This window comes from Ambystoma mexicanum, chromosome 2q (genome assembly GCF_040938575.1).
Source record: "Ambystoma mexicanum isolate Mex_15411 chromosome 2q, UKY_AmexF1_1, whole genome shotgun sequence".
Taxonomy (NCBI): domain Eukaryota; kingdom Metazoa; phylum Chordata; class Amphibia; order Caudata; family Ambystomatidae; genus Ambystoma; species Ambystoma mexicanum.
Window position 1 is genome coordinate 343,910,460 of NC_090924.1, and position 18,345 is coordinate 343,928,804.

The 18,345-nt window shown below is 45.1% G+C and overlaps 1 protein-coding gene across 2 annotated transcripts in view; it reads left to right on the top strand.

The window, feature by feature from the left end:
- GRID2IP (Grid2 interacting protein) overlaps positions 1-18,345 on the top strand; it is an 837,949-nt gene that overhangs the window by 617,975 nt on the left and 201,629 nt on the right. For both annotated transcript variants that reach the window (XM_069647354.1, XM_069647355.1), the window contains 2 exons: positions 13,962-14,031; positions 14,173-14,267. In XM_069647354.1, the coding sequence (XP_069503455.1) occupies positions 13,962-14,031; positions 14,173-14,267 (165 nt within the window). The remainder of the gene's footprint in view (positions 1-13,961; positions 14,032-14,172; positions 14,268-18,345) is intronic.

The following is an 18,345-nucleotide window of genomic DNA, read 5'->3' on the forward strand; positions in this document are numbered from 1 at the left end:
AACAGGAAGGGATGCACAAGAGTACCTAGTGCACACTCGGCAGACTGTACAATTGTTGCACAGCCTAGGTTTCTCAATCAATGAGAAAAATTCAAGCCTAACACTAAGCAGAAAGAAAGTCTTCCTGTGGTCAGTTCTAAACACTGCAACAGCCACAACGTACCCAACACCAGAGAGAGTACATGCCTTATAAACACTCTTCCTCCTTTTCCAACCAGGACAAATGTTATCAGTAAGAAAAGTTATGAGACTCCTAGGCAGTATGGCATCTTGCATATTCATTATACCACATGCAAGACTAGAAATGTGAATAATAAAACACTGGCTTACGGATCAATGGACATGAAAACACGCCAAAGGGAAAATCTAATGGTAGTCTTGCAAAAAGTGATCAAAAATCTCATTTGGTGGTCACCAAGCAGCAAGAACATAGGAACACCTTTTGCGTCCTTGCAGCCACAAATAAAACAAACAGACATATCACTGGCAGGATGGGGAGCACATCGCCTTCACCTCACTTCCCATTGGAAATGGACCACAAAATAAAAGCTACTTCCCTTCACAAATGTTCTACAGGGAAAGACCATGCTCATACAGACAGACAACCCAACTGCAATGTGCTATGTCAACAAGCAGGGCAGAACTCATACAAAGCAACTATCCACCCTGGCACAAAACATTTGCCCAAATGCAATGTGCTATGTCAACAAGCAGAGCAGAACTCATACAAAGCAACTATCCACCCTGGCACAAAACATTTGGGACTGGTTCAGACAGAGAGACATATCCATTCAGGCACAGGGCATCTCAGGGGTCCAGAACTCTCAAGCAGATTCACTAAAAAGAGTCCTAACACAAGTGGGAACTCAACACCAATACACTTGAATGGATTTTTGCGATATGGGGTCACCAGGAAATAAACCTCTTCTCAACAAAAAAATAAAATGCCAAGACTATATGCCCAGGTTCCCCCAATTCGGGTCTCTAGGCAACACACTGTGGATGAACTGGTCAGGGATATTTGCATACACTGCCCCTCCCCCCGACACCATTCATTTGCATAACAATTCACAAGATGCACCAAGAGAGTCTAACAATGATACTCATTGCACCAGTGTGGGTGAGACAGCCAGGGTACTCACACCCAATACACATGTCCATATGCCCACCATTCAAGCTGGATCCAATTAAAAACCTGCTTACACAGACAGACAAGCAGGTAAGACAACCTACACCTCAGGCGACCATTTTAGCAGCTTGGCTCCTGAGGTCATTGAGTTTGGTCATCTCCAACTCTCCCCATAGTGCAAGCAAGAAAACCTAACACACGACATTGCTACAATAACAAGTGAAAAAGAGTTGTGTTCTGGTGCAAGAGAAACAAATCTAACCCCATAGATTGTTCAGCTTCTGATGTGGTAATATATCACATGTACGTGCTAGACTCTGGCCTGGTATACAGCGCACTGAAGGTGCATTTGGCAGCTTTAGCAATATACACCACATCACAACAAAAACAGTCATGGTGGAGAGTACCGGTAGTTAAAGACTTTATGGAAGGTGTTGAACGTATACACCCACCAGTGACACACACACACCCCCAGGATGGGATTTAAACATAGTACTCACCCAGCTCATGGGGCAACCCTTTGATCCCATACACAAAGCCTTTCCTTTAAGGACACCACATACAAAGTGGCTTTCCTCGTTGCTATAACATCAGTTTGAAGAATAAGTGAACTACAAGCCCTCTCTGTCTCTGAACCATTGCTTACCAAAACAAGGTGGTTCTGAGAACACATCCTAAATTCTACATGAACCAGTGAGTTGAATTGCCATCTTTCTTCCAAACCCCACAGAGTGGAGTAGAAAGATCTCTTCATTCCCTAGATGTGCGAAGAGCAGTAATGTACATTCCTAGCAAAACAAAGGGCACGCGGAAAACACAACAGCTTTTTGATGTGTAATTTGTCATTTGTATAGCGCCTTTATCCCATTGGTATTACCTCAAAGCGATGTAGGTGAACACCCTCGGGGGACTGTAGTCCATGGTTTGGGAAAATTGTTCAGAGGAGTTTAGAATGCGTGTGTTTCCTTTTTTGCCAAAGGAAAGTTGGGTTGGGGTGGCCAGGTCCCTACTAGCTAGTCATATTGAGCTGGTAAGTGGATGAGTGCTTTGAAGTTGCCAAGAGAGTATGCAAGAGTAGTAGAACTCATTATGTGTCCAGCTAGACCGCATTTTTGTCATGGGGCATAGCTGCATTCGAATGGCAGAGGTGTTGTGTGATGCGTCATTGGGAGTGGTGGATAGTTGCCGATAAAGGCTGGTGGGTGGCCTTGCCTTTGGCTATCTTCCATAAGCATGGAGTGTGATAGGTACCCATGTTCTCTGGCTGACTTCTTGGTTTCTTATGTGTGGCATGGACTTGCTACTGTGTTCTGCTGGAGACTGTTACAATATTCTTACTGTCATTCTGTATTTCAACGAAGTTCTTTGCTGCCACAGTCTACCTGAAGTGGTTGATTAGCTCATGAGAGCAGGGTTTTTCACGGTGGTAGGGGGACTAGTCATGTTTTGAGGGCCCTCTGGAAGGTCAGGTGGTCCTCTATGCATCAAATGTTAACCGGAAATGAATTCCAGATAGTGGGAGCTTGGATGGAGAAGAAGGATCTTCCTATTCTAGTTGATTTGAAGGTGAGGATCACAAGGAGGAGTGCATTGTCTGAACGCAGGTTTCTGTTGGGTTGGTAGCGGGTGATTTTCTGTTGAAGGTATTCTGGGCCTGCCTTGTGGAGGGTGCAGTGAGTGATGCACATGGTCTTGAAAGCGGCCTGTCGTCCGACTGGGAGCTAGTGGAGGATACAGATGGTGGGGTGATATGCTCTCTGTAGCTAAGGGCATGAAGGAGCCTAGCTGTAGAGTTCTGGATCCTTTGGAGATTTCTGAGTTGGTAAGCAGGGGCACCCAGGCAGAGGGAGTTGGACTAGTCCAGGCAGGAGAGGACAATGGACAAGATTGCAGTGACTCTGTGTCCATTGCAATAGGACAGAAGGTCACCAAGGTAACTGTCACAAGGTGGATTGCTAGATGCATACAGATGTGCTACTCCATAGCTAAAAAAACACTGCCTGACACACCAAGGGCACACGCAATAAGAAGTACAGGATCAACCCTTGCTTTCCAAACAAATGTACCACTGGAATCCATTTGTAAAGCAGCAAATTGGCACTCAGCACAACACATTCACAAAACACTACTGCATAGGGATACAATCAAAAGCAGACCCACAAGTGGGGCAGGTGATATCAAGACATGCATTCAATAGTAGTCATTCAGCTCTCCCCCTCCTTCAATAAATACTGCTTGCTTCTCTATGCAAAGCATGTGAATCCAAGCAGATTAATATTACTTACCAGTAATCATCTTTCTGAAGCTTGTATCTGCTTAAAAGCATATTCACCCACCCATCCTCCCCTTGCGGCAGCCGAAGGGTGCATTTACACATGAAAATGTGAGACATCACTATACACATGCCAGAAAACAAAAGCTGACAACGCCGACGCGTGATGGTCATGGGTACCTGTACACGTACACATAGGGCAGGGATTGTGTTACAGGTACTCCCCTGTCAATGCCCCCTTTTTCGAATCTGAATACAATATGTAAGATTCTGCACGAACCATTAGATGGAGGCCTGTGCAAAACATGTGATTCGAAGCAGATACAAGCTTCAGAAAGACGATTACTGGTAAGTAATATTTGTCATATATAGAACAACAACAGCAACACTTTATTTCAGAACTATTGAGACATGAAAGTAATACATGACCTGTACAATATAGTCACAGTTCATTACAAACCAAACCAGTCTCCCCTGCATATCATAGCTAAATCTGAAACCGCCTAAAACATTTTTTTCATGTATAATAGTTAGTTAAAACATGATGCATGAAATCATTATCACAAGGTCCATAAAAGCCTATTTCTTTTGTATTAAGCTTTTACAATAAATGTGGCCACAGCAAAGATCAGATCCATAGCGATAGAGGTTTTTCATAGTACTTCAGCAGCAAATAGTCTAAGCAAGTCTTTACAGTTCTACAACACATCAAATCGTAGGCCGGACACATAAGAAGTGTTGCAAAGTCTCGGGTACATTTACACAGAAGGGACCACGATCAGAAGTAGCTCGATTCCAAAGTACTTGAGTTGTTGCACGTGGTAAAGTGCCTAGTTTCATTTTGAGATAGAGGGATCTTAAAAACGGGCTATAAATGAGCATCGATATTTTCTCCATTTCATGCTCTGGCTCATTTGTTAAATATACCAATCCTGTGGAAAGATCCAGACAATTGATTGACATTTTTTTAAGGTCCTTTCTGCATGTGCACCAATAACACAGTACTTATGGTTGGATTTTATACTAAGCAGGTTAAGCCGAAGAATCTTGAAGATTTAAAGTATAAACAGTGTTCTTGACCTATTTAAACAATTCTAATGAGGTCACCCACCCCATTACACTCCAACAAATCCTCAAGTGCCTCTATGTATTTGGTCAGGCAGTTCACTTGACCATAATATTACCCATTGGAGCAGCGGTTTCAAAGCTATTTTACATTCAATTGAGGTAAGGCCAAGCTCCAGGTGCAACAGGTTAATGGAAGCACATGTAGGAAAGAATAACAGCTTTTTTGGGCAAACGTTTTCGGTGGTGGCAAATTTAGTGGCTTTGAAATGGCCCCAGATTTCAGCCCCGAACAATGTGCCAGGAACAGCCTGCACTTTATAAACCTCCAATGCTGGGGTGAAGATGTTTTTCCCAAATCATTTAGAAAAAACAAATAACGCCTTGCTCACTTTCCCCAATGCCAAATTGGCTGTGTCAATTTGATTTCTCCAGTTGCCTTTCCAAGTTAGCCTAATACCCATACAGTTGAAAAATGAAACCTCCTCTATTCTGGTTTCTTTAACGTGTAAGCACAATCTTGTGCGTGGCTTTGCGTTTTTCACGCATCACATATACATTTGGTTTTGTTATGGTTTATTGTCAGTGCTTTGATTGCACAAAATCTAGCAAAATGGCCATTAAGATTCAATACACCTCTTGGGGTGTGAGATAACACAACCGCATCCCCTGCGAACATTATGTTACCTATATTATTGCCCCTCAGAGTTGGTGCATCTAAGGTTAAAAGTGGCAATTCCTCAATCGCCCCATCAAAAAACATATTAAAAAGACATTGGTGCCTAGGTGCAAACGTGTCTCACTCCTTTTCCCACCAAAAAGGGTTTAGTGCATTCCCCACCAATACCCCGCCTCACTGTGGCCATGCTGTTAAGATAAAGATTGATGATAGCTTCACCACCAATACCCCGCCTCACTGTGGCCATGCTGTTAAGATAAAGATTGATGATAGCTTCACCACCAATACCCCGCCTCACTGTGGCCATGCTGTTAAGATAAAGATTGATGATAGCTTCACCACCAATACCCCGCCTCACTGTGGCCATGCTGTTAAGATAAAGATTGATGATAGCTTCACCGCCAATACCCCGCCTCACTGTGGCCATGCTGTTAAGATAAAGATTGATGATAGCTTCACCGCCAATACCCCGGCTCACTGTGGCCATGCTGTTAAGATAAAGATTGATGATAGCTTCACCACCAACACCCCGCCTCACTGTGGCCATGCTGTTAACATAAAGATTGATGATAGCTTCACCACCAACACCCCGCCTCACTGTGGCCATGCTGTTAAGATAAAGATTGATGATAGCTTCACCACCAACACCCCGCCTCACTGTGGCCATGCTGTTAAGATAAAGATTGATGATAGCTTCACCACCAATACCCCGCCTCACTGTGGCCATGCTGTTAAGATAAAGATTGATGATAGCTTCACCACCAATACCCCGCCTCACTGTGGCCATGCTGTTAAGATAAAGATTGATGATAGCTTCACCACCAATACCCCGCCTCACTGTGGCCATGCTGTTAAGATAAAGATTGATGATAGCTTTAAGTTACATGGGTGGGATATTTTTCTCGCTTAGTGATTTCCATAAATCGGATCTTGGAATACATCAAAGGCCTATTTGACATTGATAAACATCATGTAAAAGGAACCAACCTCAAGTGTGACATATTTTACTAATTAACAAGCTCAGCCTAAGAACGTGTTCAATGGTACTCACCCCTTTTTTATAAACTCTGCCTGCAGGTGGCTCATAGAATTGCTGATTTGGAGCCACTGCTCAGGCCTTGCTGAAAGCTCTTTCCCATGTATCTTCCCACTAGAATCTGCTTTCCCACTACCACACGAGTCTGCGGCTTTACCAGATTTACCAACTGCATTGAAAAGTAATGGTAAGTCAGGTGCCCCTACAGTGGATTCCCTCTTGCACAGATCTATTGGTAGCCTATCAGGGCCAGGTGCCTTTCCCAAGAATTGGCTCATAATTGCTATGTGAACTTCAGTTAAAGTAAAAACTAGGGGTTCATCACTAAGATTGACAAGGTTATTCATTAGAGCCTCAGCATTAACAGAAACAGTCAACCTATCCTCCTTATAAAGTATGGAAAAGTGATATAACAACATTTCTTCATTTATTGCCACTTCAAGGGGATGTCTCTCCTTTATATTCCCTTGGTGGACTTTATTTCAGAAGGCTATAGTGTCCTTCATATTGGATGCATGCATCAGAGCGTCCCACCTTTCTTTGGCTTTAGTGGACTTTCCATGCTGGCTCCTGAGCTACGTCGCAATCCTGACATCATAGCGATCAATATAGCTTTACAGACTGAGGGAGGAGTCATGATTGCGGGGTAAGAACCAGCCAGTTGGAGAAGGGTCATTATGCCAAACGATAATGACCCCTCCCGAGGTCCATAAGGCTATTCGCAGGGAATAGTAGTAGCGATGCATGCTTTGGAGCTGTGGTGCTGAAATAAAAACGTGCGTTCAATAATGAGAAAGTAAAGTGACAAACTAAGTTCACTTGATGTGGTTTTGTTTTGTAGTTTTCAAAATAGCACGCTTATCTTCGTACATTAAGCATTTTAATTGCAAGCTCGGTAACCTGGAGCGGATTTAACATGAACATGAGTTACGGTTTTGTAAAAGTATGGGGTTTCTTAATAAGAAAGTGAACGTATTTTCCCATGACTTTCTTGGTGGTGTGCTAAGTAGGGTGCTGTAGTGAAAAAGAAATTCCCTTAGAGAGGCAGTGTCTTGTTCAAAAACATCTTACCTAGAAATTGTATTATTGCCTCCCTGTTTGCTTTTGAAGTCAGAATGTTCAGAATGCAGTCAATACCAGTAGTTATTGACTACACTCTGAACATTCTGATTGGCGGAGATGTGGTCAATAAGTATTTCCATTTGCTTATGCTTTTTATAGCCTTCAATAATTCACAATCACTGTTATACAGACTCTTGGTCTGGATGTGTGACCTGGCCACTGTTTTAACAGGCTTAGGCAATATGGCAGCCAGAGCTACACCAATTGTTCAATTGAACTTAATATTACTGTCGGCTCTAATTGTGGTGTACCCCAAACCAATTCAAGGGTAGGTAAGAGACCATAGTATATAAATGGTAGGCTGAGTAACATCTGGGCCAAATTCCTCCCATTTTAATGGTCCTCTGTGTTGAACACTATATATAATCTGTGTCGAGACGCCAGCATTTCTTAGGTTTCTAAGTGCTTCCGCTTGATAAATACTCAAATGAAGTGACAGAGCCCGATGGTAACGTTCACTTCTTTAAAAGACCTGCATTTTCTGTGCGCATTTCTAGTGAGGCAAGCGCTTCAGAATACAATGGATGTAACTTGCTGTATTGCCTTGGTAATAAATGGGTATGGGTGGTACATCACTATCTAGTCTCCCATTACAGGCTGGCATATAGAAATGAGATGTGGGGAAATCAATATGTGTGTGGTTAGGAAAATATTGCACTTCATGTTTTGAGCAGATTCTGTTCCCGGCTCGATTTCCTTTTGGTCTTTAGAGCCAGACCATGTCCCCTCCCCCAACCTTGTCTCCCCCGGGTCTGTGCATCACTGAACATGTAGGATAGCACAGGGGCAACGTGCTGGCCTTTGAAGCACGACCAAGCAGAGCAACAGAGATTCGAATCCCGCATCTGCGCTTAGAAACCAAACTCAAGTATGGTATTTGGCGTGTTATAAAAAAAAAAATAAATATATAAAATGAACATTAAGCAGTGTTCACGCGTCCTTAGAACACTTGTACCTTTGCCTTGCTGTTTGAAGTGTCTAACCTCCTGGTTCTGTACGCTCTTAGGAGACTCTGCTGGATACAGAACCCAAATCTGCGGCTGTGTTCTTTCTATAGAAGGGAACACAAGAAACACGTGCTACTTTTGCGTCAATGCGAGCTTAACAGTGGAACTGTCACTGAGGAGAAAGCATTGACTTTCCAGTTGCAGAGCAATGCTGTGTTTCCCTGATTGGTGAACAAACTATGCTATTGATTTGGACCAAAGACCACTCTGAAATGAAAGCAAAAATGCTTAGTGCCCCCGAACTCTAGACATTCCGAGCTGTAAATGCTGCGTAAAGTAGTTGAAAATGCCTGACATGGACGTCATGGACTCTGTTCGAAGTTTGGGTGGTTGTATTCCTGTCACAGGTTTTCTGCGCCTGCCACACGCAAAGAAACAGCACCATTGCGGACAAGAGCACTGAAAACACTCTGTTGCACTAGGTATGACGACTATAGTTCTCCCCTCATGCATCAGGGACGCGCCTTTCCCCTAATATATGAGCTATGATTCTCATTTGTGCATTAAACCCAAAGTGATCCTATCCAGGGTTTTAAGTGGGCCGCGGCTCAGCGGGGCGGATCCCTGGCAGTTTCAAATAAACGCTTTTGAGCAGGTGCTCTGCTGGGATCATTCGGATACCCCTTTGCAGATTTCTACCAAAGATAATGCTATGCGCAGTCTTCAGTCGCCATCAAGTGGTTAACACATAAAGTGCACTTGGATTTTGTTTTACAACAGTTCACATAGATTGCAGACAGTGGTGCGGTTTTCGGACCTACACCCATAAGGATGTCACCATGCAGCCATAGATTAGAAGTAATGGACTGCTTTGTTTGTTTCTCCCTCCCAAGCCCATTGTGATTAATTGAAGCCAGCGGCAGACAGAGCGCGGTCCTCAGCTTCGTGATGTGGGGGAAGGGAGACGGAATTAGTACACATGCTGTCAGGCCTCCTCATCACACCCATGGAGACCCTGTTTTGTGGGCTGAAGGCTGCCATTAAGGTGGTTTTCAGTTTAAGAAAATTGTTTTGCTTGGTCACTTAACTTGATCTATTAAATGAGGCTGGACTAACGTGTTATCAAGGCGGACAGTGCAGATTGTTTTGGGATTTAAAAAAAACAGGTTCTGCAGAATTACCTTTGATAAATAAAATGTATTAACTCTGACACTCTTGTGTGATTTTTTTTTAAAGCTAAAAGCAACCTATGTTTGTTTTTGCTTTAAAATACACCTGCAATGTCCATCTTGGTAATACAGCGTTCCTACTCCTCTAAAACAACTATGGACTAAGTTACACAGTACAACAATTTTTGTGAATTATTTTATATTTAGAGTTTTGTGGGAATGCACCCCACTTCTATTTAAGCCACGCCCGTTGCGTAGGCCACGCCCCTTGTTAGTGACCCTCTCGATTTATCTTCCCACTTAAAGCACTGATCTTACCCGTGTGCCAGAAACCACTTGTTTCATCTGTTTATGCCATTTTAGAGTTCACGCCGTACATACATTTGTGTTCACGTCACGTGCGATCTAGAAATCTCGATGTAGTTTTCAAACAATTAGTAAAGAAATTGCCAATTTATATTCCAGCAGGAGGCATCCGCTTGTTAGAGCACATCACGTTTTATGAAGGCGAAATTCACTCCTACTGGGTGTTGGAGGACAGAGTCTAATGCCTGCAGTCGAGAAACACTCTTCATCAGTGCAGGTAGTAAGGTCACCAAGCTACAAAGCCGGACATTCCGGCGCAGCGCTTTCGGTGGCGGACGTTCTGGCGCGGCACCTTGGGTGCAGGTCCCTTTTAGGCACACCCTGTTGTTTGCAGGCAACGCCCAGTGAGATTAAATTATGTGCCAAGAAGCACACACTTTGGTAAAGCAGTGTATCTGAGATCCTTTCACACAAACTTCCAGTTTGTTGTTATGCATTGCGTTAAGAAAGTTTGAATATCTGTACTAAATGAGACTTTTCTTGTACCAAATTAGCAGATATAGCTGTAAACAAAGCTTTAGAAGAGGATTTTTTTCATTGCTCCCTTTCATTGCCTAATAAGAAATTAAGTAGATAACTGGAGCTGTGTGCGAGTTTTCAGTCAAAGAAGTCCCATCACAACTCCAATTACTTAAACTTTTACATATTAGAATAGGCACCGTTAATAACAAAGAAACATCTTAAAAAATAATTTTCATGGCTTTCCAAATCAATCCCTTCTCCCACCACGCCTGCTTGGTGACCATGAAAGACTCCTCTGAGATGGCATGGCGGGGGGCTAATGGCACCACGGGCGGTCGACCGGGCGGCCCTGCCCTAAGGCCCGCCCTGCGCATGGGAGCACTGGTCCGGTGTCACAAGATCTAGCATGGCGTTTGTCTACGCTGAACCTCTGCTACTTTTCAGGTTGGCATTTGCATTTGGGGAAGAGTTTGGCTGTGGTGCCGGGACTCCAGTCTGGAGGGTGATTTGTAACCTTATTTAGCTTTCTGTGCCATCTTGGCATGCAGTGTCTCTCTGGGATAATCTCTCTCCCCTTTACTCTTCAGCATGCCCTCCTTTCATACCGCCAGTATGCGGGTGCATGTTCTTGAGTGGTCTGGGATTTCCTCTGGGCCTACTGAACCCCTGCCCCGCCACATCCCCCTTTCTTTCCTGCTTATGTGGTAGCCATCTCTGGATCAATGAACAGTTCCTCAAATTAAGCACAAGGAAGAGAACGGTCCTCTCATAGGTCGGCCCTGCCTTGGCCTGTGGTTAGTGGATGTAGTGGTCACAGGGGCCACGTGCTGCCATCTGCTGTGGGATGCGGAGCCTGAAGGAGATACATGGGGTCCGCCAGGCAACCCCACTCTTACCTCAGGGCTAGGGTGCAGGACTGTTTTTGGCAGCACATCTTTGATTTGCCTGCCCCTTTAAGGTGGCCTGATCGGCAGTGAACGAACGAAAAAACACGGACGACCCTATTGTTTTCAGTTTCCCTCTGTGGCTCTTTGAACAAAATACTGACATTAATGAGCAAAGCAACGGCATGCTGAAGACTTCTGGGCCAGTGTAGCTGCTGTTAGTTCATGATACTGGTCCGTATGGCGGCATTCTGAAAGCAGGCCCCTATCCAAGATGGTGCCCAAGGCTGAAATCGACTCGGTCTATGCCACCGAAGCAAAGTGCACTCCGGTGAATTCAAAGCTCCAATCCAATTAGCACCACACCAAGCACACAGATTTGCCTAACACTCCTGGGTGGGATGACCGAATGGGAGGGGCTAGGCCCCTATAAAAGGAGCGTGCAGAGTAAAAGATGGGTGGCTGTAAGGGGATTAGGAGCGAGCTGTGGAGGTTGCGGGATACGGATAGAGAAGATGGATGAGACAGAGCAGAGAGAGGAGGAGCAGCGGACGTGGAAACAGGAGTAGGAAGGAGCTCGTCGAGAGATGGTTGATGGGAGAGGAAGGAGGAGAGAGAATTGGGAAGGAGGTGGAATGAAACATCAGAGAAGTACGTGCGAGAAGCCATAGAGTGCTGGAGGAGGAAGTGGAGAAAGAGATGCTTCGAGTGCTGAGAAGAGAGGAAGCAGAGAACATGCCCTAATGTGGGCCTGGCGGAACATCAAAGAGGGAGGTGCATGGAGATGGGGAGTGGGTGGGTGAAAATGCCACGGTGGAAGTCAAGGGGAAGAACATGGAGGTGGTTGGAAGAAATAGCACAGGACGAGACTGTGGTCAGGGAAAAGCTGGCGAGGAAACTGCACAGGAGGCAAGCGGAGAGAAGTGTGATGCAGAGAGAAACAGTAGAGAATCGGGAGGAGGCAAACCCAGCAACTGATCAGAGTGAGCCTGAAAGGGTCGGATGTACCAGCATGTGGTGAAACATTGAGGAGGTATGACCGTGGATACATGTTGGAGAGGAGATCATAGGAGGAGCAGGAGAGACCCCCATATCCAAGCTGAGGTTCCAGCTGTTAAACCCAAGGATAAACCATCTCGTCATTTCTGAGGTTTTATGTTGCCTTTATCTGGTCTGGCCCAACCCAGTGAAATCGCCCCAATAAACCTTTGCTCAAAGATAGCCTTCTGTGCCCGCCTTGTGTTGATCCTGTTTGGCTGTGTTTCAATATGCCCCCAAATGACCTTGGGGACACTTATATTTGCCTCTCCAGCTTCTCCAGCCAATGAGGCTGAGACCTGTGAGCAAACATTGGTCTGGGAACCATAAGAAGGTTAAACGGAAGAGGGATTTTCAATCATGATTCCATCTATTCTACTGTGTGCTGAATTCATTCCAACATCTGCCTTTCTGGGAAGAGGAGCCATGATCAAAGGATCCAACGTAATCAGAATATATTTGCTCTCAGATTGTGCTCTTAACAATGTTCACTCACTCACTCACTCACTCACTCGCTCACTCACTCACTCACTCGCTCACTCGCTCACTCACTCGCTCGCTCGCTCGCTCACTCACTCACTATCAGGCTTACTTGAGCCTTCCTGGCAAATGCAAATAGAAATTGCAATGGATTCCCAGCACTGTAGAAAGAGCTCTGTTTGGATTACCTTAATGCCACCAAACTTGACAACTTTGAAATCTCTTAATTGATCCCGATGCCAACAAAGGGTACTTCCAATACTGGCACATTGGTGAATAAGATCTTGTATTATTACGCCTGTGTCTATCGTCCCGCTAAGTTACGTTCCTGTACCCCAGTGAGTACTTGGTGTACTTTGCCAGCCATTACTTGAAGTTCTGCCTGTTCACAGAGTACCTCTGAGGCCCAGAGAACCGTTAAAGACACATGTAGGTCAATGAGTGGGGCACGTTGCATGTGGCCTGGTGGTGTTTCACGGAGTTAAGAGTTGAGATGCTTGGCCAATAGGCAGCTCTATAAGAGAAGTGTCTTGAGAATGTTCCAAATGGGCAGCGATTGGGGTAATGTTGAATGTTTACACCGTTCACCTTCATTCACTTACTTGCTTTCTTCTTACTTTTCTCCATTTGGAAAAGCTGGTTTCTTTCTGACCCTCCCCCCCACCATGTGGCATATGGCACCATAAAAAAAAACATTCATTTCTGCTGCTACCCATTCGGCGAAGGGCACCTTGGTTGGCGGGGACAATTACTTCAGAAACCACATGGTTCCAAGTAGGCACTCACGTGCTTACTCACCTCTCGGAGAGTCCAACATCATCAGCCACATAGAGCCACTACTGCACCTGGCCGGCGGGGCATGGCGGGGCATGGCGGGGCATGACGTGGCACTCTGATATTCCTGCAGTGTACAACTCTTTGGATTCTGGTTGGTTACATGGGTCTGTTGGCTTGTTGGCCCCACAAAAGAGAAACAAATTAAAGGCTTTTTCAAGGGAAAAAAAAAGAAATACTCTTTGGTGGTAGACGATATGAACTGTGGCAGTAAATATGTGTCGGAGTAGAACTGACCCAACATATTAGCTAACATAGACAAACGACTATGGCGCCTTTACAGAAAGCAGAATCTCCTTAGATAGACTGTGAGGGGTGGTGGCAACACATCCCTTTGCCCAGGTAATAACAGTGATTTTCTGTGGCTCAGTGAGCATTGCTAGTGCTGCCGAGCTAATCCCAGCTGCCGGGTTACAACTCTCTGCTGCTGAGTCCAGGCGCTTGAATTCATGTGAAACCTTCTGTCTCTTGTACGCAGGCAGCCCGGCGGAAACGTCTGGCTTGAGACCCGGCGACCGGATCCTGTTCCTGAACGGCCTAGACATGAGGTGAGGCAAGTCTCCCTTGCTTGTGCCTCACCAACCCTCTCCTTATTTCTCCCAACCCTCCCAACTCTCTCCCTTCCCTTCTGTCGATGCTTTCCTGAATGGTTTGCCTTTCGCTAATGAGCATTTTCCCCCATTCTGCAGGAACTGCTCACACGAGAAGGTGGTGTCCATGCTGCAGGGGAGCGGGGCCATGCCCACTCTGGTGGTGGAGGAGGGGTTCATTAGCTTTTCTGAAGGTGAGTCTCCACTGTGCACCCATTCTTTCCACACTTCTCTGACAATTCTCCACCCACAGTCTTGGCCTACAGCTCCCTCTGATGCCCCAGGCCACGAGGTCCCATTTGGGACATACCGTTCTGTACGCAATATCTCTGTGGGCAAAGCGGGGGTGCTTTCATCAGTCTCTTTCATACCACACAGTTGGACAGACACCCTCCTGCTTACAAGGGGAAGGAGACCTAGAAGACGAAAGGCACTTGAGTTTGAGAATAAGGTCACCACGGGCTGATGAACCCATGCGACTCCCCCAGCACAAGCTCTACGCACCTCTGACAACAGGCTCGTGACTTTAAGCGAAAACAACCCGAAGGAGTTAAAATCAGTGCTAGAGATGGAAGATACCATCTCTGGAAATCCAGGGGGAGGGTTCGGAATTCATGGCAGGGTTATTGGGGCGGGGCTAGGGCTAGAGGTCGAGTCATGGCAGAGAAGTGACAGGCGTGTAATCAAAACACAGGAGTAAAGTTCTTTTTAGAGAGATGGCTTGGAGGGCGCAGAAATAACATAAGCAACCACCCAGAAAATACAACTGAGCAAAAAGAATATGACTCGCCCCTCACCCCCCATCCTGACAGGCAGACTACAATTACCAGCATGCAAAGAACAGGGGGCGACCTAGGGAGCTCAGAGCCTTGCCGTGACTGGCAACTCGGCTAACGGTGTGGGCTGTTGGCTTCCCTACACAGTCGCAATCCGTGGAGACACTATTTGCTGGATTCCGAATCCGAAAACGTCCAGCAAAATCCATCACTGGTTGAAAGAGTTGAGGTGTCCAGTGCACAAGGTGTTCTTTGGGAAACTTAAATGTCAGGCCCCACCGGAGAAGCCTTCTAAACCAGCTGTTGTTCGTTTAACCAGAAGCTCCGGGTAAAATCATAAAAGAGAGGCTATTATTTACAGCCACACAGTGCACGCGTCAGAATGTTTTCTGCGGTCACCCATGAGCAGTGAGAGTGGAAAGGGCGCTACCAACAGTATCTTTTTTTAATTTTTTTTTATTTATTTTTTTAGTTACTTTACAATTTGATTTTTACAAGACGTTGTTTCATGTAGAGAACACATTATAAAAGGTGGGTAGTAAAGAATAGGTATAAATAGGTATAAAAGAATAAAGAAAAAGACGCAAAAGAAGAAAAGGAGGAAAACCAGAAAGCATGATACTTGAAAAACGTGTAGTGTCCGGATTAACATAAACATCAAAAACATCAAGATTTGTTTTAGTCACACTCGGTTAATTTGCAAATTCTGGTTTAAACTCAGTGCTGCTTCTAAAATCTTTACTGCCGCTGTTGACCACTTGGTTCTGTCTCCTGCGATCAGACGGCACCACCATGTGTTTTCCTCTCAGAGGGATACATCGTGCATCAGGGGCAGCAAGTATGCCTCCCGCAAAAACGCGGTTCTGGTACAAGTCAAAAGTAAATGTCTTAAGGTTTCCACCGACGTGCGGATGGCTATAATTTCCTGCGTTGGCAGTTGATTGAATCTTATTTTCATAAAGGTTTTCTGCATTTTTTTATTAGGAAATTTTATGCAGTAATTCATTGGCTGATTGAGTTTGTTTGTTGTTGCTGGTAAATGAACGAGCAGCTTATTTCCTATCGCTTTCTCACCGGTTTGGATCCAATCTTCTTGTGCTATTTTTTTCTTGATTCTGTTGGGGGTCAGGATGAGATCTTCTGGTGAGCAGGCCAAGTCAGATAACTTTTTGGTGAGTTTTTGTTCCCAGTTATTTAAAGCCCTGCAGCGGCCTTGGCTGAGTTCTGTCTGGACCAGCTTGTAAATCGGTAGGGTATCTTGAAGGATGATTTTCCGAAAAAGTCTCATCTGACTTTGGTCGACTGATGCTTGCAGTGATAGTAACCCCAATTCCCGCCTGACAGCTGATATAGATGAGGATTTAGGCAGACCTAGCACGGCTTTCCACAGGTAACCTTCCAGCTTTGTCCATATGGTGTTGTCAATATTCAGCGCTGCATCCATGCCATAGATTATCGATGGTACTATCTTTTGTTTGTAAAATTGGATAGCCGGAAGAAGGGAGAATTTACCATATCAACAGTATCTCTGCAAGCCTAATCAAAACATCATGGCAATGGGCCATTAAAGAACTCATAAGCTCAGGTGCCGAAATCAACAGACGCTGTGCAAAATCAGGTGCTGGCAGTTTCCCCAAATTAAACAGAAGTGCCCGGCTTAACACGCCATCACCTCACAGAAATGTGAACGTTTGTGTAGTGTCGTTCTATAAACCCCAGTAAAATATGTTAAGCGCAGTGCGCGCGATGCAGTGCTGGGGCCCATCCCTCCGCACGAGGGCCTTTTCCTCCCTTGATCCAGTGACTTATTGAAAATCATGCCCGTGTTCCTACTGAGATAAACACATAGGTGTGTCATTGAAGGACTTAGAAGAATTTGGCATAACCTTCACCAATTATGCCGATGACACACAAATTGTTCTCCCACTATCCAGTGACTACGAGGAAGACCTGAAAACCCTACAGCATATCTACGCTATCATCCAGGCCTGGATGGCAGCTAACGGCCTTTGTCTCAATGGGGACAAAACTGAAATCCTACTTGTAGGCCCCAAGGAGACTTTAAAAAACTAGACACCAAATACTGCAACTTCCAAATTGAAAGTACTATAATCCCTGCTTCAACCGCGGTGAAAACATTAGGAGTCTTCCTGGACTCTACCTTTCCATGGATAAACAAGTCAGCTATATTGCGTCTTCAGCAGCATTCACAACTAAAATCATTAATGCCATCAAACCTCACCTCTCATCCAAAAACCGCCTCAATATTGCAAGAGCCGCCATAGGCGCAAAATTTGATTACTGTAATGTCCTCCTTCTAGGTACCTCATCCAAAAACATTAATAGACTACAAATAACCCAAAACAACGCTCTCAGAGCATCCCTAAGAGAGAGCATATTTCTCAGGCCATTGTTAAGTAGTGAGCCAGAGACCATAAAGTGTTCAACAACGGTTTTATTATACGGCTCACCAGTCTTCACGTTATTGGAAGCAAAACCAAAAAAAATACGGGACTTCCTCTCTTCAAGTACATGCAGCTTCACAGTTCGTATCGGCTCGAGCGTGGTCTTCGCCAGGCCGTTTCTTTTAATTAAATGTCCCCCCTCACTTCCTTCAGTGCTTTCACTAGGCTACTCACTTAAACTCAAAATCCCTGCCTTTAACAGAGTCAAAGCAGGAGGCTCTAGATTTGAAGTGCTAGTACCAAAATCTTGGAACGCACTTCCGCTCAGACTTAGGAAAGAAACCTCTCTCATGGCCTTCCGAAAGGCCTTGAAAACCATTCTCTTTAAATAAACCATAATCTCTCCGCTGTTATGCCTGTAACCTCATTACTTTACTGTATAAAATGTATGCTAACCAACAAGTACTTAACACGTACATTGCATGTATGTAACAGATACACATTATGCTTAACCTAATACCAAGACTTGCTCCCATGTAACCAGCAGCTAAGTAAATATTCTTGTAACAGCGCCATGTTGCCCGAGGGCTGTTGTGCGCTTTATAAATGGAAATAAAATAAGTTACATCACCCCAATCCCTCGACCCTCCTCCCTCTTCATCAACCCAGTTCTCGTCAGTGTGGGAAGTTCCTTTCGTGAGACAGTCCGGAAAATTCCTGTTCATAGACTCCTCCTCCTTTAGGGATTGGGGATAAGCCCCTGCTCGCCTCGTACTTCCCATTTTGTGCTGTCTCTGCTGGAGGTACTACGTTGTCGCTTGTCCTGCACTCCATGTTTACATGCTACCTCTGCAGCTCTGGGGGGTATTGTTGTAGTGGTCCTGAATCTTAAGCGCAGAAGATGCCGAGCTACATTGCGGACAACGATGCGGAAGTGCGCCAGAGCACAATGAGTCAAACCTCCTGCCCACGCATCCAAGTCCAGCAGGGCTTGTGGGAAATCTGTTCCTGAGGTGCAGATCCCAGTGTCTGTGTCCCGCCAGGAACTTTCTTTCACTGCAACCTCCTATTTATTATTTTAATTGGTAATT